The sequence below is a fragment of the Peromyscus maniculatus genome, chromosome 8, assembly GCF_049852395.1.
Source record: "Peromyscus maniculatus bairdii isolate BWxNUB_F1_BW_parent chromosome 8, HU_Pman_BW_mat_3.1, whole genome shotgun sequence".
Classification (NCBI taxonomy): Eukaryota; Metazoa; Chordata; class Mammalia; order Rodentia; family Cricetidae; genus Peromyscus; species Peromyscus maniculatus.
The window spans coordinates 20616128-20641215 of record NC_134859.1 but is presented as its reverse complement, the minus strand read 5'-3'; the positions used below and the strand labels follow the sequence as shown (position 1 = coordinate 20641215).

General features: G+C 45.3%; 1 protein-coding gene across 15 annotated transcripts in view; it reads left to right on the top strand.

Moving 5' to 3' along the window:
* Tenm2 (teneurin transmembrane protein 2) overlaps positions 1-25088 on the top strand; it is a 1247217-nt gene that overhangs the window by 1010486 nt on the left and 211643 nt on the right. For 14 of the 15 annotated variants that reach the window (XM_016005141.3, XM_076578176.1, XM_076578168.1 and 11 more), the window contains one exon: positions 20290-20412. The exons of the other annotated variant lie outside the window; for it this stretch is intronic. In XM_016005141.3, the coding sequence (XP_015860627.1) occupies positions 20290-20412 (123 nt within the window). The remainder of the gene's footprint in view (positions 1-20289; positions 20413-25088) is intronic. 15 annotated transcript variants of the gene reach the window in all.

The following is a 25088-nucleotide window of genomic DNA, read 5'->3' as shown; positions in this document are numbered from 1 at the left end:
AATCTATCTATCTACCTCTTTATTATCTTACTTTTTTTTCCCTTAGTGTTGGGTAATTGTTTTCTTTTGACAATGAATGTTAACAGATTGCCAGCAGGACATTGGAATGTAAGTCCCACAAAGGACCTTCAAATACCACATTCAGGTGGCTTGAACCAGCCAAAGAGGATACATAGAAGCAGGCTTTTCTCCCAAGTTCTCTTGTTGGCTACCTGTGTATAAAGAGCAAGTATCACTTTGCAGATCAAGCAGGTTGCCTTTTTTATATGAGGTCATAGAAGATGTCCTCTGGGGTAGGCAGAAATGCCAACACTGAATATTTTTAGGACATGATATGTTAAAAGATGGAGGCAATCATTGAACATAAAAAGACCACTCCTAAGTTCCTCAAACAAAAATTATTGCTACGATGAGAACGATGGCCAGCAATGAAAACCTCTCTGTCCAGTGAGCCATTGGAGTTTGATCTCCCTACTTGGGGAATTCTCATGTGAGCCCAAAGGGTGGAGTGCTTCTCTCAGGGATATGATGGCGCTCATCTGCATTGGGAATAGATGTGGATGTTAAAAAGCGGGGTGTAGCCAGGCAGTGGTAGCACACACGTTTAATCCCAGCACTCGGGAGGCAGGTGGATCTCTGTGAGTTCGAGGCCAGACGTGTCTACAGAGCGAGTTCCAGGACAGGCACCAAATCTACACAGAGAAACCCTGTCTCAAAAAAAAAACAAAAAAAAAAAGGAGGGGATGTCTGGGCAGCTATAGGGTTTGTCTGTCAGATGGGAAATGGAGACAGCTCTCCCATGGTCACAATTTCAGGGCTGGCTCACCTACCCCTGCACTAACAGTGTTGGCTCTATTGTGCTGCCCTGGCAAGGTGCAGGGGGTGCAGAGGTGGAGGGTGGATGCAAAAGGATGGGAATAAATGAGATTAAGATACATGATATGAAAAACACATAGAATAAATTTAAAAGAGAGAGAGAGAGAAAGAAAGGGATGCAAGTTCTGATTTTGATTCCTGAGTGACTCTCTATCCCTACCCAGAGATAGGAATCTGCTTTGCTTTGCTCAAGATGTGGCCCTAGGCAGGCCTCTTGGTATCCCAGGGGACAGCTACAGTCACAAAAAGCTTCTCCTGATCCAAGGAGGTGGGAGGCATCTTCCTTTCAATGGTGTGGACACCTCTACTAAGGCAGGTAACAGGTAGAAGCAAGTCTACATAAACACTCATCCATAAACGTGGGGATTCATCAACAAATGAGGTCCTGAAAAATGGCTTCATTTCCTAGAGCTCTGAAAATACCCTGCGCTCTGGAGGAAGAAGTCACAATGCTCTGCATTGAGAATGGGGCGGAAGTTTGTGGCCCCTGAAATGGAATAGTAGACATTCCTAAGAGGATTCTGGATCTGAGAACTATGGGTAGAAGTTGTGGACTTATTGCTAGAGGCATTTGGCCATTATTAATAAATCATCCACTTATTTATTGATTATCAAACAGATACAAGATAAGCAAATGAGCTCTGATCATAGGGCCCAGGACCACATCCCAGCATTTCTATTTATAAGCACAGATGGATTACTCAAACTCTCTCTGACTCCGTTTTCTCCTTGGAAAATGGGCCCAATAGTAATAACTATCTAATATGGGCTTTGTAAATATTAAAGGCGATAGTTCTTGAATATCCCTTAACATTGTGTTTGGAGGAAAAAGAAAAAGAAGGAAGAAGAAGATGAAGAAGAAAAGGAGAAGGAAGAAGAAAAGAAAGAAAGTGCTAACAACAGACTATTTTTAGTTCTGAGAGTACAGGAGTGAGCCCGTCAGATATGTTTGCTTCCTTTCTGAATCACATGGCGGCATACACAGATAGAACCAAGTAAAACCTGTCATTCCACAGCCAAATGTCAATCACCTTTCCCATTTCTATATGAAATAAAGGGAATGGGAACCTCTGAGCAAGAACAAACTAATTAGATCAAATCCCTGATTAAAAGGATAATCTCTCCATGTGGACAAGTCAGTTATATTTGCACCTGCCAGGAAATGAGCTATACACACACACACACACACACACACACACACACACACACACACACACACACACACACACACACTGATCTGGACACATTTCCCAGAAAGAAAAGTCTTCCTTACCAGTGAGAGTTGGCTGTGGCCAGAAGAAGACACAAAAAGGCACCTCTGTGGTCACTAGCATTTTATTTAGCAGTTGGTTTTAAATACACAGAGCTATCCTAGGACAAGAAATAACGGTCCCCTTCCATTCAAACATGCTGCCCAGCAGCCCCTGTCCTGGCTTTTTTATTTGACTGAAATACTAGATAACTCATCAAGGATTTTCAGGCACAGTAGCTTCTTAGAGAGCACAAAGGAAAAGATACTCAGCTTAAGCATCTTGCCTAGAACTGAGATTGACTTTGGACTAGCTTTGGGGTATCCTAAATCCAAGCACAATCACTTTCTGATGAAGAATTCTGGACCATCTGTGAACTGAGGGTTCTTTTTGGACACTGAGTACTTAAAGAGACACTCCCCAGGACCTGATTGGAAAAGTGTCTAAGGAAAATAAACTCAAATGCTTGTGGTTTCCCTGCTGTAGCACTGTGGAAGGACTCCAGCCTTGCCAGGTTGTTGCCTTGTGTTAAATATTCTAACAGGGAATAAATCTCTCCGTAGATGTTGTTTGCTGTTTCACTTTTGTTTCTGGTTTTATTGTTTTCCTCGGTGTGGAATGCTCTGGTAACAACTGTTTGTTCTCGCTGTCTAAGAAGTTCAGCACACGGGCGCTACCACAGATTTATGCGGTAGTAAGAGGACATCCACCTATTACTTTGTGTAATAAACTTCCTTCCAGAAGGGAGAGAGAGAGAGAGAGAAATGGCTTGTGCCTTGCCAGCAGGGCACATTTAGTAAATATCTACAGGAATCATCAAAGCTGGCACACGTGGAGCGTGCAGAGGTCTTTAGGGTCCACATTTTCTGCTCATAGTGGAGAGGAACTGAGCTCAGAAAGGCGTATTGTGTGCCTTCTCAGCAGACAGCCTTGGAGACGGGGCTGGACCAGCTCACTAGCCTCATGCCACATGCCGACTCTCTTGATATCAGATGTCTCTACGGAGCTTGGCAGCAGTCGAATCACAATTTGGTCCTAGCTGAATCTTCTGATAAATCTGTGGGTCCCACCCAGGACTCAATGTGGTTGATAAAAAGAGCCGTCCATATGCTTTGCACACCAGACAGCCAGGCAGTTTTGACACTTTGGGGAAAGTGTAAATGCTTGGTCTGGATTCCCTTCTAGGCAGAGAGCCATCGAGGTACTACACGGAGAAGGGATTTGGAGGGACACTAAGCATGGACGGGCTTCTCTGTACCCCTTCAGACTTTTAAGAGAGCTGTGATAGACACAAAATCAGGAGCCTAACTGCTCACACCAAATCACTTGGCGAGAGGGTGGCCAGATTAAATGTAAGAAGATGTCTAGTTAAATTTGAATTTCAGATAAACAACAAAATGCTTTTTATAGGAGTAGTCCCAAATATTGTGTGAGATATTAAAGTCTAACCTGAACCCTACTTCATTTGATGTATCTGGCAACTTGCCTTGATGGTCATGTCTTTGTTCAACACCCTCTTAAAGTAAGATGCTAAACCCAAAAATGTGGACCGCATCTTCACAGCTATGATGATTAGCCCAAGGAATGGTCAGTCATGTGACCCCTATGGATCCAGTTAAAGTTCTTGCCTAGATTATTTAAAAATGGAACTTGAAAAATTAAGTTCTCTTTTTCTGGTGGTCCAGGGACTGGGAAATTGGAACAGAAGTCAGCACAAGGTCCTTCCCTGTGTCAAGCTTCTCTGGGACTTTCAAATGACTGTAATAAAACGCCAGAATCTAAGTGGCTTATAAATAACTGAAATTTATTCTCACGGTTCAAGAAACTGAAAAGTCAAAAAATTGAGGTACCAACACACTTTCAAGGTCTACACTGGCTCCCACTTTCTAGCATGTAGATAGTACCTTCTAGCATTGCTTACACGGTAGAAGAAGCTTGATAGCAATTTGGAGTCCTTTCTGAAGGGCACCAGTCTCGTTCATGAGCCTTCAAGATTAACCACCTCCCACAGGACCTACCTTTTTGACTTGAAATATATGACTTCAGCATGTGAAGTAGGACAGCCTACTGACTGATAGTACAGACCATTGATAAAAATTAAAATCAGGTTTGTTTGCCAGACAGTGGTAGCTCAGGCCTTTAATCCCAGTACTTGGGAGGTAAAGCTAGGTGGATCTCTGTCAGTTCAAGACCAGCTTGGTCTATAAAGTGAGTTCCAGGGCAGCCGAGGCCACACAGAAAAACCCTGTCTTGAAAAGAAACAAAACCAGATTCGAGTAGCTAACTACTACTACACTTCCATAAGCTAATCAATAACCTCCAAAATGATTAATTTGTGATTAAGCCAGGACAAGGTAAGGCACCCTAAGCAGATACATTAGCTGCTTGGTTCAAACCGTGGAGCTAAGCATCATGGACATTAAGGGAAAAAAAAGAATTTCCCCTTAGAATTCATGAAGCCTGGTGGTTACAACCACAGACCCCAGCCTCATGTGCCATTGGTGCAAGTTCAGCAAAGTATCTAGCTTTGGGTAGACTTTGCCAGATAGAGGAAGAGGGGCAGACACTCCAAGGACAGCTTAGATCCCCCAAGGCATGTCTGCCTCAGTCAGGGAGTAGAAGGAGGGAGCCACTTCAGAGACACGGTCTAAAATATCTTCTGTCTAAAAATAACTCTTCTCTGCCTGGCACAGTGCCCAAATTTTCCATCTTTAGGATTTATATGTTTGGCTTAAACCATTAATTGTCCCTATAATTGCACATCCATTAATGGCAGAAAATGTGATGTTGTGGGGAGGTCTGTGGATGAATGAAAATATAAAGTTTCCACGGATTTTTTTTTTAATATAATTCCATTGAGGTTGGTGGTAATTTGAACAGGAGAACTCTAAGTTGTATGGAGCTCCAGGGGAGTTAGGATGTGACAGAAAGGCATCCACACAGGTGGCATTGATGAGTTTGGGGGAGGTCTGGGTCTCTCCACTTGGGGTTCATCTGGGCCAGCCAGAATGGACAGAGGTAGGTGCCTGAAGGAGAGACAGCGTGCTGAGAACAGACCTTTTTATCACTGTACTTTGCCTCGCCCCGGTTCTGGCTTCTCCATGACCCACCCCTGTTCTTGGCTGGAATATGTCTTTTCCATATTGCATCTTCTCGGCTGCTTCTGCCATGCTACCTGTGTGGGCAGAGATCTACTGCGCAGACCTGGAGGGAGGTGTCTGGGCCCTCTCCACCTGCTTGGAAATAGACAAGAGGAGCCTGTTTGCTATCCTCATGTTCTCTTTCACTAATTGCTGTCAGCCTGGCCTCCCATACCCATACTTCCAAACCTGAGCATTCGTCATGAGCTCCTGGAAGTTTCAGTGATACACAGGTACTGCAGCTCCTCCCTTGAATTCTGGGGTGAGGCCCCAGGATTTACATTCATAGCAAATTCTCAGTTGATGGTGGTGCTGAAGCCACTAGCCTATACTGTAAGCTTTTTGAGATGCGGCAGGGCTTGGTCATCACGGTACCCCAACGGGCACAGGGCAGGGGGCTGGAACATGCTAGTTATCTGAGGTCTGCCAGGCCCTCAAGCCTTCACTGTGCCAATGTCAAAGCTGCTGATGGAAGTACTCAATATGCAGACATCAGGGTAGAAGCAGAAAACTGTGTCTTTTACGTGTCCAGAATATCGGGGGAAAGGATTGAAGGTGGAATCTAAGTGGGGGGGGGGATGGAAGGTGGGGCTTATCTTGAAGCAGCGTTTGCATGGAAACACCTTCTGCTTCGACTGTGTATAGTAGTTTTAAAGGAGGCTGATGGAAGCCGTTCAGAACGCCTCTCCTGCCCCTGTGCTGCTTTGTGTCGTTCCTGCTTTCATGCTGGTATGAAGTACGAAAGCCAAGTCTGTAAGCCTGGGGTTCCTGTTTAAACATCACCCCAGAATAACAGTTTCAAGGGTGGATGCAGAGATGGGGTGAGAGCAGAGGACTGCTTTTCTGCACTGATGCCAGGCCTGGGGAGCCATCATCTGTAAAATGAATCCGGGGAAGAGGATGCCCCAAGTATTTTCCTATGTGGGATACTCACAAAAGACATGCACACACACACACACACACACACACACACACACACACACACACACACGGGGGGGGGGGGGGGGGGGGGGGCGAGATTCTCTGTCTCCTGATATTTCTACTATAAGCAACAGGAAGCACTCTAGTGGACTCCACTGATCTGGAGTTATCAAGCCCAACTACTTTCAGAAAAGCTTGGGCAAGGTACTTAATTCTGTCCATCCCTGGTGTATCGGACTATAAAGAGGAGTCTAGGGAAAGCATCTGCCAATATTCTACCACATTTGATCTACCAAAAATATGGTAATTCCATGTCTAAACCTGTGAAGTGCTATCTTAGTTAGGGTTTTATTGCTCTGAAGCGACACCATGACCACAGCAATTCTTATAAAGGAAAATACTTAATGGGGGCTGGCTTACAGTTCAGAGGTTTAGTCCATTGTCATCATGGCTGGAAGCATGGTAGCATGCAGGCAGACATGGTGCTGGAGAAGGAGCTGAGAGTTCCATATCCAGATCCAAAGTCAGCAGGAAGAGATTGCCACATTAGGCATGGCTTGAGCATCTGAGACCTCAAAGCCCACCCTATTCCCCATGACACGCTTCCTCCAACAAAGACACACCTACTCCTACAAGGCCACACCTCCCAGTAGTGCCAATCCCTATGAGCCTATGGGACCATTTTCATTCAAACTACCACAAGTGCTTAGTGACTGGCACACAGTGGGAACTACCTTTAATATTGGCTCTTCTTCATATGCAAATGGTATTGATTTGGCTGATAGCACCTGTTGTATAATGAATCCTCAGTGATTGCTGGTGGAATCACTGCCTTAAGTAGATACTGGAATAGCCCCCAGATACTCCCATGGTGGTCTGGGTTCTAGAAACCCTGCAGGGCTAGAAAAAAGGAAGGTGGGGTAGGGGAGGGGAGCTAAGGCCTAAATCTCTCAATGCGAAGGACTGACCACATAGATTCAGCTCCCTAAGGCAGTCTTTGTACTCTGGCCATAAAGAGACATCCTCCAGGAAGAAGGGGTGTACAGCTGGAAATCTGTCTGTCTGTTTGTCCCCTACAACAGAAAAGCCCGAGAAAAGACAAGTGGAGGAGGCCTACCTCCCAGTCTCTTCTCTTGCTGGTATTTCTTTTTGTCTGGCTGTGGTGTGAAGGGATAGGAGAGGACAGAAATCGTGAAATGCTGACCCAAAGGGGCATTAGGAGCACAACAGGCAGTACTTTCTAGATGTGACTAAGACTGCCTTCAGCACACAGTGTGACTAGACGGAAGGGGGATATTCCTTTAAAAACAAATCTTGCATTTTTACTGAGAAAGAAACATTACAGCTGGGCGGTGGTGGCACACGCCTTTAATCCCAACACTCAGGAGGCAGAGGCAGGTGGATCTCTGTGAGTTCAAGGCCAGCCTGGTCTACAGAGCAAGATCCAGGAAAGGCGCAAAGCTACACAGAGAGACCCTGTCTCGAAAAACCAAAAAGAAAGAAAGAAAGAAAGGAAGGAAGGAAGGAAGGAAGGAAGGAAGAAAGAAAGAAAGAAAGAAAGAAAGAAAGAAAGAAAGAAAGAAAGAAAGAAAGAAAGAAAGAAAGAAAGAAAGAAAGAAAGATTATATTTGCTCATCTCCAAACATGTTTTAAAGTCCAGGACATGGACTTTTTTTAGTAGTTATGTTTTTTTCCTAATGTCTCACAAAACCTTAGGTTTGATAAAACACATGAAACTTTTAATTTTGAAGGCATTATTTAAGGATGTGACTGCACTGGTTAACATTCTTTAAAGTGGAATTGATTTTAAAATAGAGTCAAGAAAAAAAATGGTGCAAGTGAAACCCATGGGCATGACCACTGATGACTGAACTTGGGGAGACACACATTCAGTAGCTGGGTTGTAGTGGGGAGTGATTTAATCTCTCTAAGCCTCAGTTTTTCTCATCTGTAAAATGGGAATAATAGTTACTACCCCATTTTTTTTAATAATCAGATGGGAAACATCTTAAAATCAGATAGGAATTGAGACCCTGCTTAAAGAATTTAGTAGGTTCTGTTTGTTACTATGACCATTGATTCTTAGCCTATAATGCCATAGGACCAACATAGGTTAGATGTTTAAACATAAATTTTCAAAGCATTCTTTCCTTTAGTATGTATTTCCTATGTAAGCATGTAGAAAGAAAGAAATATAAGTGTATGTATGTGTGTATGTTTATATGTATGTATGCATTGTATGAGTATGTATATGTGCATATGTATGTGTGTTAATGTGTGTACATGTGTGTGTATGTATGTGTGAGTGTGTGTATGAGTGTGTGCTTCTCAGTTCTGTAGCAGTCTAACCCTTCTGCTGGGAACAGGGACAAATTAGAAAATGGGGAAGGTCCTCACCAGCTTCAGCACTAGGAGAGTGGGCCCTGCCCCTCATCTGGGCAGCACAGCAGAGCAGTGTGGTGGTCAGAGGTGAGGGTAACCCAGCCCCGATGTTGTGAGCAAGGGAGAGCTGCCCCCATTACTCCTCTGACATGTGGCAGCATGAGTGGAGGAGAGATGCACCCTCCCCCCTGGCCCATCAATGATTGAGACAGGTGGAGGAACTGGCCCTGGGGTCTTAAGAGCAGGAGAGCTGTCTCTACCCCTCAGCAGCTGCAGTACTTGGGGAAAGTGGCCCTTATACCTAGCCTGGGCAACACAGTAGAGCTGGCCCTGATGGTGTAGGTGTGGGAGAGCAGATCCTGAGGGCGCAAAAGCAGGAGAATCTCCCCATGCCCCTTGCTCATCACTGCAAGGGGTGAACTAGCCAAGGTAGTTCTGGAGAGCTCCCCCTGGTGGTGAGGACAAGAGAGAACCGGCAGGCAGACCAACCCTGCAGCTGCCCAGGCCCAGAACCAGAGTCATGAATTGGCCACCCCAACATCCACCCCATCTACGATTTGCTGGAGCATATGAAGGGACCTGACCTGCAGACCCCAAACTACAGGATCTCCACAACACAGGATAACCAAGAGGAGTCCTAGAGAGGACCCAGCATCGATGGTGTAGTAGAAACCAGAGGACTGGAACCAGACCGAAGACTCTTTGCAATAAACACTTGCAAGTAAAGGGGTTTACTGTGTCACACTACAGCTTCCATGACGAAATTTTTAATTTTTCCCCCTCTTTTGTTCTCTTAAATTTTGTTTTATTTTGAGGGGTGTGCAGGGGCAGAGGTCAGACATGGAAGCACATGGAAATGAATGGGATCAAGACACATGATGTGAAAGACACACAGAATAAATGAAAAGAAAGTTTTAAAAAAAAGGAAGTGAGAAAGGAAAACACACTCTCAATGGTTCAGCATGGCCGTGGCTCATGATCTGGGTAAAGATGGCCGGCATGGCACCAATCACTGCTAAGCTACACGTACATCTGAAATACCGGGGGTCAGGGGGTGCTCCAGGACTACTGACTGAGACACAGAAGTCTCAAACTGCTCCCGCAGGCACGCCAACGCAGGCAACAAGCGAGTTTCATTCGCCTTCAATTCATTTAACTCTAAGAACCAAAGTGTAAACTATTGGTGTTTACTAACACTCTCATTGTTTTGGCAGAAGCACATTTTACTTTAACTGCTGAAAACTTAGCATCTGAACTGAGATTCTGTGAGTGTAAAATACAAACCAGATTTTGAACACTTTGTGCAAACAAAAAGTAAAATGTCTCATTTGGGATTTTTATGTTCATGACATGTTGAACTGATAATATTTGGGTTGCATTGGGTTTAAAACACTACATTTATTTGTACTTATTTAGCATGGTTAGTAGAAGAATTTAACTTCATGTGTGTTATATTTATGTCGGGCAGTGCTGGCCCAGAAGCAGAATGCAAATGACCTTCTGGATAGGGAACCCCAGGAAGCAGGGTGGGCGTTTCTGAGGAGAAAGCTGACTTAGTCGGGACAGTTGCTTCTGACAGCTCCAGAGCGAAGCTTGGAGGATCAGAGGGGCTGGTGAGGAGGTGCTTCCGGGGGCTCACAGAGTTGTCTCCAGGAGTTAGTCCTAACTAACTGTGGGACCTTGCTAGAGGGGCCATATTTAGCAAATTAAAGAAAATCCCCAGCAGCCACAGACCTTGGAGATGCCGTCTGAATAGAGAAGCTTCCTTTCCTTTTGCAAAACAGGAAAAATAACATACCATCTCCAAACCAGCTTATGCGTTTACGTACAGTGGAGCTAAGTAGGAGACCCTAGATCGAAACCTCTACCTAAAAACAGTAAGAAATGACAATGATATGCAACTTCACAAATGAGCTCATCTTTCTTTGCCTCCGAATATGCAGGGCCTGGAGACCTGCCCCAAGCTGGTTGTATTCATTGGTACCCCCTTACTGTAATAAAATACCTGAAGCAGACTATGTTATAAAAATGAGAGGCTTGTTTGAACTCGCCATTCTAAAGGTTCAAGGTCCAAGCAGCATGCCTTCGGCTCTGAGATGGACCTCTATGCCATAACGTAACACAGCGGGGGTGTATGTGTTTCTCTGTCTACACGGTTGCTCTTTTTCTTTGTGAAGCCACCGGGATTCAGTCACAGAGTGCTACCCTAGTGACCTATCTTATTGAATCACTTTTCAAAGGCATCATCTCTAAACACATGGATTAAGTTTCCACTCTGTTAATACCACTCACCTAAGACCTTGGGGATTAAACTCTTGAATGAACTGGGGTTGAAGCCATACCACGGTCACTAGAGGAGATGCCAGTCCCACCTAGGGGGTGTCCTGGGCCCTGCTTGGCTTGAACTCTTCCAAGAGTTACAATGGAGGCCAGGAACACAACTGTAGGGAGAGAGAGGGAGGTTTAGGATGCACCATACCCAGTGCCTTTCTGCCTCATCATGATGCTCTGTAGAAGCCAGAAATGTCACAGCATCCTGCCGTGCCACGGCCTGTTGAGAGAAGCGTGTACCTTCAGCAGAAAGGAAGCATGTGTGACTTGAGTGTCACATAAAACCCTTCAAATTAGCTCTATTAAATAAATTGTCACTAACTCAAAATAAATCCAATTGTGTCATTTATCTAATTGCAGATGAAAGTGTGACTCTTTAAAAAAAAAAAATGGGTACAGATAGCTTATGTTCCAGAAAGAATTTGCCCTGTCTTTTCTTCCCAGTGGGCTCTATTCTTTTAAGTTGCCTGTATTGATATCAAGTAGAGCACAGTGCAGAAGCCCTTGTGCTCCCCGACTTCCTTCCCTGAGACCTCATCAGGCCCTGGGAAACAGAAGGAATTTTCCAACATGATGTTTCTCTCTATCAGAATCAAGTTTTAAACGTTTCAGGTTAGCTATCTGAAACCCGCGTAACTAAAAACCATTTAAGGGAAAGATCAAGCCCAATTTGCTAATGCAGCTTTTTTTTTTTTTTCCAATTCTGAGTTTAAAAAAAAAAAATCTTGAGTTAACCATGTCAAAAATTAAAAATTGAAAGGGACACTGGCAGCCTCCCTGTGTGCCTAATTTGGCTTTGCTGAACAAATGGCCAGATTGAAATGAGAATTACATATAGGATTTGTTCAACATCCTCAACTCCTCAACTCCTTTCTCAGTTCTAAAAAAAAGTACAGAATCCACACCCAGATTCACTCTAGGCAGAAGCACGTCTGTGTTGACCACTGGGTCCTCCAAGAAGGGGATTCCAGCCTCTGGTTTTAAAGCCCTGACCTGGATGCCATTCATCATAGAGCTCTGCTTATGAATGGAGGATCAGGAGGGATCCTGCTGCCTCTCCATTGGATTAATGTTATTAACAGATGATTCGTGGCATGCCTTCCATTGCAGAGGCTGCCTGTCTGTGGGCTTCAGAGTTCAAGCCAGAAGACTCTTAGGTACCATCTATGGGGGGGGGGGGGGTTGCCTACGCATATGAGGAGGGAAAATGAATCCCAGCCCTCTCTGTCCCCTCACTTGCTTCCACCAAAGGAAGAAACTGGCCCAGAGCTCAGTCTGGCAAGGGCTGTCACTAGCACAGGACTGACCCCCTAGCCACTCCCCCTTGCGGGCGGCTGTTTCACGGGAGACTTCTCTCTGTCTTTGTTCCAGCTCACATTGCACATCTCCCGATCGATATGACATCTTATCTTCTAAAACATTCATGTGCCTGCTTCCTAGGATTCCTATGGCCGCCTGCCACGTGCCGCCCCTCGCCTTGCCTTTGTACGGTGGTCTCATGGATCTGTCCCCCCTTTAACAGGGCTGCTGGGTGCTGCTATTCTTAAAAATAGAAAAAAGAAAGAAAGAAAGAAAGAAAAAGATACATATTGTTTGGGTTGTCAACACTGAATGACAAGCTGGGGTGGGGACAAATGTCTAGGTATATATATATATGTGTGTATATATATATATATATATATATATATATGTGTGTGTGTGTGTGTGTGTGTGTGTGTGTGTGTGTGTGTGTGTGTGTGTATATGCATGGGATTGTGGGCCTATGTTTTGTTGTCACAAAAGCTCTTAAAACTCCAGACCATGATTTATTTGGCGAATAAAACCTCCGGATATTATCATTCTCTAAAGGTGTTTTGATCACACAGGCGCTTTCTTGAGGAAAGAAAGGCTTTTATTTTATTTCTTTCTGGGGGGGAAAAATAGCATCAAGACCGGAGTGGTCTGGGTGGGAAATGGCACCCGTGTGGCTGACGGCTCTGGGCGTGTGTTTATCTGGACAAGGATGCATAGACGCCATGGACAATGGGCTGCCTGACCGGCATGGGCAACCAATATATTCCAGGCACTCTGCACGGGAGAAAAAGAGTGGCTGAGAGCGTGTGTCTGTCTTGGGTATTGATTTTCTTGGTGCTGCTGGGGAGGGAGGGTGTCATTAGAGGTCAGCTCAGCACACCACACACCACGCCCACACTCTCAGCTGAGGCCACCTGCCGAGCCCCTGCCACAGGGGCTGGAGGGAGAGGAGTGAGGACGACACTGACTCCATGACCCGACACATCTGGAAGCTGCAACGAGCCCTGTTTGTTTCCTCCAAACACAGGAATTGATTAATCTCATCCCACTTCCTACTCACTGTACTGTCCTGAGCCTGTCACAAGAAGAGATTAATGTGCAGGTCCTTCTGCGTAGATTCTTCTTGCCTGGAAAACATACTGCTCCTTGGTCCCGGAGCTGCCTTACAGAACTGTCACCTTGTCCTCCCGGCAGATGTGCACGGGGTGACGGAAAGCCTCCCTGTTTTGGAGAGGGACAGAAGGTGACAGACACAGTCCTTGCTGAGGATGCTTTAGGGCCAAGGAGGGACTAGGACAGCGCCTGAGGGGATGGGCAGGCAGTGGCTGTCTTCCCCAAAGCCCCCTCTCATTCAAGTGGTCTTGCCAGGATTCTGGGATCACTCCTCCATCTCTCTTCTGGGTAAGTCCCTGGTCCTGAGCTTTGCAAGCATCTTGGAAGCTGCGCGCTGAAAGTTGGACGGAGGCAAATAAGTTTCCCCAGCGTTCTCAAGAGCTAGGTGCGCAAATCCCATTACTGGTAAAGGGATTTGTGGGCGTCCCTTCCATGTGACGCTTTGAAAATTTATTCCATTCAGTGTATTGCTACACTGTCTGGGAAAAATAAGCAAAACCATTTCACCGAGGCAGTTAGGATTTTTAAAAAGGGATTTAAAAAAAAAAAAAACACTCCTTTGAGATTTAAATTTTTTTAATTCCTTTTTTAAGTCTTAAGGCATTTTCGAGAATGTTATTCCTCGTGATTTTATTTGCATCGCCTCTTTCCTGCGAAAGGTAGTTCTGGCTGCAACAGCATTCGTAAAAGGGTGCTATTAAGGCATTGCAGAAGCCCACTCCTCTCCACAAAGAGAGAGAGAAGTGCCATGGTCAGTCAACCACGCCCCTGAGGGTGAGGAGCAGACTGGCCCAGGAAAAAGCCACCACAAGCAAATGTCAGCCAGCCAGGCAGCTGAAGTGACTAGTCCTCCGTTTTATATTGGCAATGATGGATCTTTATGTTAAACAGCAAAATGGCGACCGACCATAGTGTATTCATGGAGGATGAATGTCTGCTTGCGAGAGGTACCTGTTCCTGAGTGGACTTAGGCAACATTCACAGAAAGAGTTCTGGAACCTTCCTGCCCTGCTCCGTCTTGAAACAGTTATTCCAATAGAAAATAGAGATGTCCTCGGAGGTGGTCGGGAGATATCTCAAATTGGAGTCAGCACAGCAAGGGGGCTTGGGACTCTGACTCTGAGGTGAAACACATCAAGGTGTGGGTCCCAGATCCCCCAGTTGATGGTGGTGGTGTGACCTTGGACAAGTCAACCTCTCTAAAGGTCAATGTTCATCTCTGTAAAATACGAATTACTTTGAGATGCTTCCTATGGTGATAGGACATCAGTAGGATGCAGAGGATTTTCTTCCCCTTCAAAAGACATGCTTCAACAAAAAAACAGAGTCCCACCAAAGGTATCTACTCTCCCCCAACATTGTCTACCCTCCACTTCCCTTTCCTGCTTGCTAGACTCTGGCTTGGATGGCTGGTCCTCCATGTCAGTGGGAACTGCCATGCCATTGCCGATGTCTTTGTGTGAACTTACCCATCACGACACTACCCTTGACCAGTCTCCATTAACAGCCAAAGGAGAAGAAAGAGAAGAACTTTGCATTCCCCATCCCCTGCCCCTCTGGACGCCTGGCCCTCTACTCTGCTTTTCACACATGTTTAGTTTCTCTGTATCCCACTAGAATGTAAGTTCCATGAAAGCAGGGATTGTGTTTTGCCAACTGCATTATTCCCAGGGCCAGGACACAATTCGATGCACAGTGTGAGCTCAATAAATATTTGCCAAATGATAAATAATGAATAAATGCTGCCATTAAAGTAATTATCCCAGTCCCTGGCACGTTGTCAAAATAAATGGGAATCATCATCATGGCTGAAGATGCTCATTTGCATGTGTTGATTTTTCCCTGCTCACTGCTAAGGTGCCTTTACAGTGTCCAGTGATTTCAGGGTTAGCCCTGTGAGCATTACCCCTGCTCAGCCCTCTCTCAGCAGGTTCCATCCTTTCAGCAGGGGCACCTTGGGAATCTGCTGTTTCCCACAGGAGTCCTGGCATTGTGGGCTTAATTGGCTGGTGCAAAGCCAAGGAGATCCAGCCCTGACCCTTCCCAGAGCCTTCCCATTTCTGAATGCGCTCTGACATCAGCTCAAAGGCCCTGTGCATCTGCCTGCATGCTGAGCCCCAAGACCCAGCAGGCTTGGCACCTTCCTTTCCCTCCTGGGGCTCTGCTTGGCCTGCAGTCTTACATTTTCAAAGGGAGAGTCCAATCTCCTCCCCGGGGTTACATATCGACAGGCCTGATCTTTAAAGATACCCCTTGCTCCTGGGGGCCTGCTCAGCAAACACAGAGCATCTGTGGCTTCCATGTTTGTCCTCTTTGACAAGCAGGGGTTGAACAGCTCTCGGTGAAGTATTGCTGACATATTGATTGACTCTCTTGTCAGGTTGAGCCTCTGCCAGCCAATGAACATAGAAGGTTCTAAATGGCACCCAGCAGGGTCCACACATACCCTAATTACGATTTCAGACAACCTCTTTTGGAAACTGCCATTTTTCAAGGCCTGGCCTCTCCATGTCCTTGTGCTGACTAGAGAATTCTGTCACCTGTAAGCAACCTGCTTTCTCTAGCCTAGGCTTGCTCTCTGGTTGTTTTCTTTGGGAGCCCATCTGTCACTTAAACACAGGAACTTCAATGGGAAACTATTAATGGACCTGCAAGGAGGTCTGACTGTTGTTCTTGCAAAAACCTGGCATCTGTGTGTGGTCTTACCGTGTGGCCTTAGGTCCTTTCAACACCCTGGAAAGGTTCTCTCCAGTTAGCTGAGGGATACATCAGGGTTTGGCTGCTGGCTCTGCTTTTAGTGGCTGGTCTCCCAGATGCCACCTGGTTCCATGAGTTCCCACTTGAAGCCCTTCCCCAGCCCATCCTTGCTGACCCATGGCAGCCCGGTGTTCCATCCCAGCGTCTCTCTGGAGTAGAGCCTGTCAAGTCATGATGAATTGTACATTTCGGCTGTCAGTGGGGGCGGGTAATGTGGAGAAGAGGACTTCCAGAACTCATTTCACTTCTGACCCTAACATGGTCTGAACCAGACCTTTTGGGATGAGCTGCTGCTGGAGCATTCAGAGGAGGAGGAGAAGGAACCATCCCAGGGCAGCCAGGATAGCTCCTCCAGTAAAATGTAAAGTGATGGGCATTTCTGTGAAGTACTGAGATGAAGAAGCGATAACCGTGGCTATCCCAAGGTTTCTCAGCTGTCTAGTCTGGTTCTGGTAACAGAAAAAAAAAAAAAAAAAAAAAGATGAAGGTATTATATTTTTCAAATATTTTGCTGTCCATGGAAATAGGCATAATGACCCCAAACAGGTGTTAATTTCCTGTCTGGATTTCAGAAAGGCTCTTGGCCTGATAATATTTAAAGATTTCACAGAGATCTATTCTGTAAACATGTCCTCTTTCCTTTTCTTCATAACTGAATAATCAGTCAGGGTAGACTAGGCCAGGCTGCTGTAACAAACAACCCTAAACTCTAGTTGGTTCACTGCCTTAACAATTCATTACTTCCCCCCACTCTGCATTCTGACACTTGCCAACCACAGCTAGCTCTGCCCAGCGGCCTTTTTACTCAGGTTCTAGGATCGCTATGTAATGCAGGAAACACTGCAAGTCACAAAGCCCCCTCTGAAATCAACAGCAAAAAGGAATCAAAGCTCCCCCAGGCAGCAATGATACATACAGCGAATGACCACACTTTACTGATCATGAATTCTGAGACAGAAACAAGTTTGGGCTGAGGTGTCATTTTTCCCATGGACTTTGTCGCCAGATCTCTATGAAGTGTAAAAGAGGCACCACATCCCCAGCATAGTTCTACTCTGATCCCGCCAGTGGTAAGAACTTCATAGTCAGTGCGTCCCTCATCTGTGAGTGAGTGTCATGATTGTACCTACCTGGAACTCTTTAAGATAATGTTTATGTCAGTGCGTGAACGTTGAGCTCAGTGATTGACAGCAGGTATATGATATACTGAGGATCAAAATAGCCTTCTCTTTATACTCTAGTCCCTTTTGCTACCCATAATATTCCATCCTTATTCCCTCTTCCTCCACACTGTTTCTTTTAGAAGAATATAATGTTCTACAGTCCAAGCATCCAAGTATGTCCCCACATACTATTTCCTGTCCTAATAAATGTGGATGTGCTGTCTAAGTTTGACACTGCCAGTTCTTCCGCGGAGCTAGGCATAACCCCCTCTGGCCCCTGCAAGCTGCCTTTACTCCACCTGTGAAGGGAACTTTCACAAAATGGAAAAGGAGAGATGGGTGGAGGGATGATTCCTTAGCCCAAACCGTAGAACCAGTCAGCTGCTGGCAGAAGGAGGAGGAGGAGGAGGAGGAGGAGGAGGAGGAGGAGGAGGAGGAGGAGGAGGAGACGGAGAAGGAGAAGAAGAACTCTCCTTAGTCAGGAGACTCATTTAGTTCCCAGCTCCCCTGGGTCTCTATCCCGGGGACACTTTAGTCTGTTCCCACAGGCCAAAACTACAGTCTCATTTTCTTCCTCAAGTCCAAGGAATGAACAGCTGATCAAGAATGCCAACACATACAAAAAAAGAAAAAAGAAAAAAAAAAAAAGCCAGCAAAAGCCTGCTCAGATGCCCTTCCCCCAACACAAGTAAAGGTAGCCATCCTCACTTAGCATTCAGCTCAATGATGGGAAATTTGCCTGAACTTGAGTTTCATCTTTGAACAGAGATTCTGCTGGTGGCCAGGTCTCATGCTCAGTGATTGGGCTTTTCCTCTTTCCTTGTCTTTATCTCGCGTTATTTTCCTATTCACTCACAGAGTTGTCCGAGCAGTGGCGCCCATTCTCTCTCCCTAACCCCTCCGACCTCATGCTATTGCTTGATTACTTTTGTTAATGATGATGATAATGATAACAATAATAAAGAGCTCCACTAGAAACAAAGAAAGAAAAAGAAAAGTTAAGGAGGCAGGAGGGAAGACATCCTTGAAAACAGAAGATGGCGTTATGAGGAGTGTCCCCTTTACGCTCAGTAAGATTGCCGTCCTGTCTACTATTCTCCCGAAGCTGGCGATGGAAATGGACCCTATACCTTGGAGTGACAGGCGTGAACAGCGTGTGAAGGGGGCAGTTGCACATGGGTAGGGCACTGGGGAGGCTGTCGTCATTGCCTGCCAGGACCCACTGCTTTTTCACAGACATGAGCATCAAAGCTCTGTTAGGCTGGGGCCCTAGCTGCACCTGTGATGCTTGGTGGTGGCATCTGTCTCAGCACTCAGGGACCCTCCTCCAAAGCAGCAGATGGCTCCAGGCGAGCTCCAATAACCCAATGGTATCGGGCTTTTCTTTTCTTTTTCTTTTTCTTTCTTTCTTTTTTTTTTTTTTTTTTTGAAAAATCATTTTGAAACAGCTAATTCCTTGGCTCCCTTCACCTGGTAATTACAAATCAGAAGGTATCGTTATCTTGAAGCAACCACGATTACTTCTCATTTCCTGACCTCTGTATGGTGAAAATATGTCATTATTTGAGGCAATAGACTCTGGTCTCTTCAAGTAAGTGACCTACATATAACGGATAAACTGCAGGAGAAAATTAGGTGTGGTACCTCAACGGAAAGAGTACAGTAAATGTCACTTATTCTTATTAGTATTTATCATCTGGGAAAGTTGCGACCGTGGGCCGTGCACCTCATGGAAATGTAGAGATGGGAAATGTGGTTTTGAGGTGGAGAAGCCGGTGAGAAAAAAGCAGACACATACTCTGCCAGGTACCTTACCACCTTAATCTGCAGCCATCAATCTAAGCGGTATTGTGTGAAGATGGGATTTTAACCTTAATAGAATGCAGCCTGACTTTAAGTGGTGGTAGGCATGCAGAATTAATTGCTATGTGAACAATTTCCTAAGCATTGTTAATTGTGTTTCCTGTGGTTAATTGTTTCTCCCATCCCCACGTCAAACTCAGAACTTTCCTGTCAACAGCCCTTTCTCTCCTGCCGAGCTGTGAATGTGGCAACAGGCATCAACCTGTGCCCATTGAAATGCCAGACAGACAGGGCACAGTCATTGTTTGTGTGGGAAATATGCAGGGGAATGGATTCCTTATTTATTTACAAATGAAGCATTTCTTAGATGAGGGCTTGGAAACAACACAGGTGTTTCCCTCTCCTCCGTAACAATAAAACCAAGATCTATCGGGGATGGATGATACACTGGGTTTTCTAAACTAACTGGGTCTCTGCCCAAGCTAAGTAACAAGACTAGAAGGCTGCCTGGAGGGTGAGGTATACATGGAAATCGACCTCTGAAAACATGCTTGTCTCCTGAGAGCAAGTGCTTCTGGGCATCCCATCTCTGTCTCATTTCATACTCGGGGGAAACAGAATAATACTGTTTGTTTTGCTTTTTTTTCTGGAAAAGGCTCTACCACTATTACACACACACACACACACACACACACACACACACACACACACACACACACACACACCCTTAAGCATTTCCACAATGTGCTAAAAGAGAGGGGCAAAAAAAGTTTGGCACGGTTAGGTAGGCATGCTTCTAAGTGGGCCAATGCAGTTGCAGAGACCTCTGGCTGTGCTGGCATTTCAGGGCCAGTCAGATGGCAGCAGTGGAGCCTTGTTTTTGACCTTGACTCCCATGTTGAGTAGCTGGGAGAAGCCAGCCTTTGTCCGTGCACCTGTCTAAAAGCAGGTATGAGGGCAAGCAGACAAGTGATAGAGTAGCCCATCCTGAAAGCGCAGACCTACGTGTCCCCTCCCTCCTCCACTTCCCACGAGGGGTGCTGCCCCCCAGGCTGGCAGCTGCTCCAGAGCAAAGGAGGCAGAAACTCTTGGATTGCCACTTTCTGTATTTAGCTGATCCTGGAGGCCTGGGGCAAGCCATTTTTGAACTGCAGTTTCCTTAAAAGGCAATTGCTTGGAAAAAGGCACCTGGCCCTCCCCCTTGACATTTGCATTGCTGAATTATCTATTCATATTTTCATTACTTTGTCTCTCCTGCAGCAATGCATCTGCTCGGACTCAATTGGCAACTCCAGCCGGCAGATGGACACACCTTTAACAATGGCGTAAGGACCGGCTTACCAGGAAACGATGATGTGGTAACAGTGCCATCTGGAGGCAAAGGTGAGGTTCCAGCTGCTGCTTGCCCTATTGAGGTCACAGGAAAATTCAGGGCTCTCGCCAGCTGCTTCAGGTTTTTTTAATCCAAATCTTGGAAGGCATGCAAAAAAAAAAAGGAAAAAGAAAAGGAAAGGGAAAAAAAAATGACTGCCTTTCATAGGTGCCCACGTTTAAAAGCTGTTTGCTGTTCCTGTCTGTTAGCTGTGTTTGGCTGGAGTCACTTGAATCTGGCACAGAGCCTGCTCCAAGCAGTGTGCATACCTATGCTATCTACAGCAACTGGCACCGTGTGGCATGCTTGAAAGCATCCCAAGGCCTGAGCAGAAGCAGCAGCAACAGCAGCAGCTGGAGCAGCAGCAGCAGCAGCAGCAGCAGCAGCAAAAACCTGCCTAATCAGAAGTCAGGAAGCAGCTGGCAGTACAAGCCACTAGCCTGGTCCCTCTCCCACAAGGAGAGATACAGCCTCCCCGGGGAGTAGGCTCGCCTGGCTTGCCTTGAGAGAGGGAGAGAGAGAGACAGAGCTGTTCTGCTTTTGGGGGAGAATAGAAAGGAGTTTTGACAACTCGGCAACAAAGCTTCCCTTTCCAGAGCAGTGAGGAGGACAATAGAAATGTTCATTGAGGCAATCACTGTATTCTTGTAGGGGAGAAAAATAGGTGCTAACAAGGTGCTAAAAAAGAGAAGAGAAAAACAGAACCATGGGGAGGTGGGGACAGGAGCAATTAAAAGACAGGAGAGGCCAATGGCGCAGCTAGCAGGGCTGGCGATTGGTGATTTGATGGCATTTGAGTAATTCAGGCTGGAAATCCCATCCAGAATTGTATGGAACGGGCTTCTCCAAACATAATTATTCAGTGACTATTTCTTAGTCACCAGTGTACACACACACACACACACACACACACACACACACACACACACACACACACCTTTTGTTTTGTTTTTTTAGAATACACCACAGGAACGTTTTAAGGGAAAGGGAAGGAGCCTTTATAAGGTATCTATCCTATGCCCAGCAGAGCATAACGTAACTTCAGCTCCAAAAGTAGGAAAACCAACTCTGAGACATTCAGGCCCAGAATATTCTAGAAACTTCACCCAAGGACACAGGACTGGTACAAACTTGAATTCAGGTCTGTGCAATGTGCATCTCTGGACAGGAGGTTGGCTTTTCTTGTACCTCGTGCTTTCTGCTGAGAAGACTCTAGCATTCCCCTGCCTCGGGTGTGTATTCCTTACCCTGATATGCTAACGGTCTTTAAATCGTTCTCCCCAGAGCTGCCCTACACCTTCAGGTATGACTTCTGCCTTTTTATCCAGTCTTTAAGAATCAGCCTTCTCATCTGTCATAATCATAACGCTAAATTACCTTTAAGTAAGCATGAAAAAGTTTTATCTGAGGATGAAATGATATTCTTTCCATTATTGAGTAGGTAAAACCAGATCTCAAAATAAAGAGGATATTTCACCCTAACTGACCATGTTCTGCGCTAACTGACCACAAAGCCCAGAGCCGAATTTACTGTCCTCAGATCTGAAATCTATTCACCTCCAGTACTTGACCCCACTCCTTCCCCTTTCCTTGACAACGGTGCCTCTCATTTTCGCCCCTTGGGAGACATTTGACAATGACTGGAAGGGTTTTTGGGTTTTTTGTTTTTTGTTTTTTTTTTTTAACTGTCACAATTGGAGGAGGTGTAACTAGTGGGCTAAGCCCAGGGGCGCTGTTAAATGACCCACGGTACACCAGTGAGCCCCCTAGCATGAAGAATCACCTCAGCGCCAAGTACCAATCGGGTGGCTCTTAGAAGTCCACCTGCAGGGAGTCTCTGCTACATTTACCCATTACTGTTCTTTAACACCAAGTCAACACCCCCTTCCTTTCAGACAAATCAGCGCGCACAGTTGAAAGTAAAGATGCAGTTCATCCCGTCAGGCATGGGCGGGAGAGAGAGAAGCATTCTGAAGTTGTGCACGGATGCTTTTAAATTAGTAACCTTCACCTCGGGACCCCGTGATCTTCACAGGCCTTTAGAAATGAACCTAGCCCCTCTTCCTTGTGTCTTTATGCCCCATTTCCCAGGTCCATGTCCCTTGAACATCCCACACCATCATAGTCAGGCAATTGAGGAAAACTCCTTTGAGAGCAAGCCTTAGGAATATTTGTCTCTAAGGCAGTGATTCCCAACCTTCCTAATGCTTCGGCCATTTAATACAGTTCCTCATGCTGTGGTGACCCCCCACCCCCCACCCCCACCCCCACCCCCCCACCCCTACCAACCATAAAATTATTTTCATTGCTACTTTATAACTGTAATTTTGCTACTGTTATGGATCATAATGTAAATATTTTTGGAGATAAAAATTTGTCAAAGGGGTCACGACCCACACATTAGGAACCACTGCTCTAAGGTAACAAATGAGCATTTCCTTTTCATTGTGACTTCGGAAAGACCAGAGTCTTCGCCTTTCCTATTCTGTGTGCCTTAAAACATAGAGTACAATCTGTATGACACCACCGCTTCTCATCTTTTCCAAGTGAGTTATGGGACAGGGAGACTATTTGCCGAAGCATTGTCCTGTGGGTTTTGCCCATTGGGTTTTTATAAAAAGGGTGAAATTTCAAAATTGCTTAAAAATGAAATAAAACTCAATACCTTTTCTTTCCAAATGCCCAAGCAGTACTCAGGTGATGACTGAAGATACCAGATTGCCTCTTAGAGCTTAAAGGCAGGAAGTCTTGTAACGTGACAGGAAAGATTGTTAATGTCCTTGAGTGACTTGAGATTTGAATTTCTAGACCCAGTGACCTGGCCATTCCTCACTCACCAATTCTATACATTTAGATAACCCAAATCAATTCCCATCGACCACTTTCCCACTGTTTCAAAGAGACAATCAAGACATATTGGCAATAAGTTAATTAAATAACACCCCCTCAATTTTTTGTGGTATAGGATAATCCTTCACTCCGATGTTTTAATCAAGATTCACCACACATTGCCAGGGAGGTTAATCTTATTAAGCAATTACTGGGTAAGTATCCAGCAGGAGCAAATTAAAATGTAAGCAAAACACGAGCATGTGAGGCCCATCTAAGATGGTCTATCGATAGAGATTTCATTAGTTGGTCTGCAGGAGTATTTACATTGTGCAGGTTTGGGGAGGCATCTAATAGACAGGACAGCCTCCACACTCTGATATGATAGTGGAAACAGAGCTCTCCCTTCATTAGTTAGGAGAGTGTATTCTTGGGGCTGTGTCTTCCTCTTCCTTTTCCATTTACTGTTGTTTGTGGTTTATTTTTCTTCCAATCTCTTTCAATTAAACCTTAACGTAGATGGTCTTGGGTTCCACATCGAGAAAGAGTTACACGTGGACTGCCAGAATCACTCACCATCTCGTGTGTATTTCTATGTTCAAAGGAATGAACTCATACATCTTCATTAGTGGGACACAGAGTGCTTTTTCTATAGATCTGGGATTAGATAAGCCTTGAGAATGAAGATTCGATACAGTATTCTGACCTAGTCAGATAGCATAAAGGGATCCAGCTTGATTGCCTGTGCCCAGAAATAAGGTATACAAGAGCTTTACTAGGGCATGTCACTGGCTTTGGGTTTGTGTACTGATCTTAAGAAAGAATATAGTCTCAAGTAGAATTTCATGGATCATTCTCAAAACCCATCAGTCATTTTGTATTCCTAATGTCCTCTGTGTCACTAGAGTTAGCAAACTACATCTCATGGACCAAATCTGGCTGACCACGCATCATGGTGACAGTCTCTATTGGTGCATAGCCAGGCCCATATGACTGTGGAGGCAAACAGGTGCAGTATTTGTGATTTTACCCTTTAATAAAAGAAAACTGTTAATGACTCTCCCACATCATTTCCAAACTTATTTCTACTTCTCTAGAACCTTTCCTGTACCCAAATTAAGGATTCCAGTATCCCAACACCTCTATTTCTCTTTCTTCACCAAGCACTGGTCATGTACACTTCATGACTCTCTTTGAAAAATCCTGTAAATCAGTGTAGAATACTGGCACTGATTTGGCTGAACACAAATGCCAGCTACATCCCTGTGTACTGAGCTGACCTTACTTTTTCAGATCATTTATCCATTCCTAGCCTTGACTTTCTCATCTGTGGAATGGCACTCCTTGACAAGCTTGTAGTCCAGCATAAATGAGATAGCTCTTGCAGAGCACTGTTGTGGTAACATGCACTTGACACACATTGTCGTCATTCAAGTCACCATCAATTCTCTTGGTTGGTCCATTTACTACATCTCCACAGGCTGCCACTTCCAATGAGATTCTGAGCTGTCCAAAAGGGAAGGCTGCTTTCAGAATGGCAAGACAGACAGACAATAATGCTACTTCATTTCCCTCCCTTTACCTTCTAAGAATTAACACAAGTCCCGGGTGACGTTTGTGTCCCTCACTGGATGAGGTCAATGGGAAGCAAGACTTCCCCTTCCAAGGGGCCGATGTGTAATACACGCTGGCCAGATCCCCAAGCATTATTTGTCTCCTGCAGCTTTGAGCTCCATCACCACCAGCCTGCCTGTTTTAAGCCCTACCATTCTCGGTTTATAACTCAGCTGTAAACATTTATTTGTGCCTGAAGCACATTTCTTTCCTACCCTTTGAAAAAAATCAGAATTTCCAGATG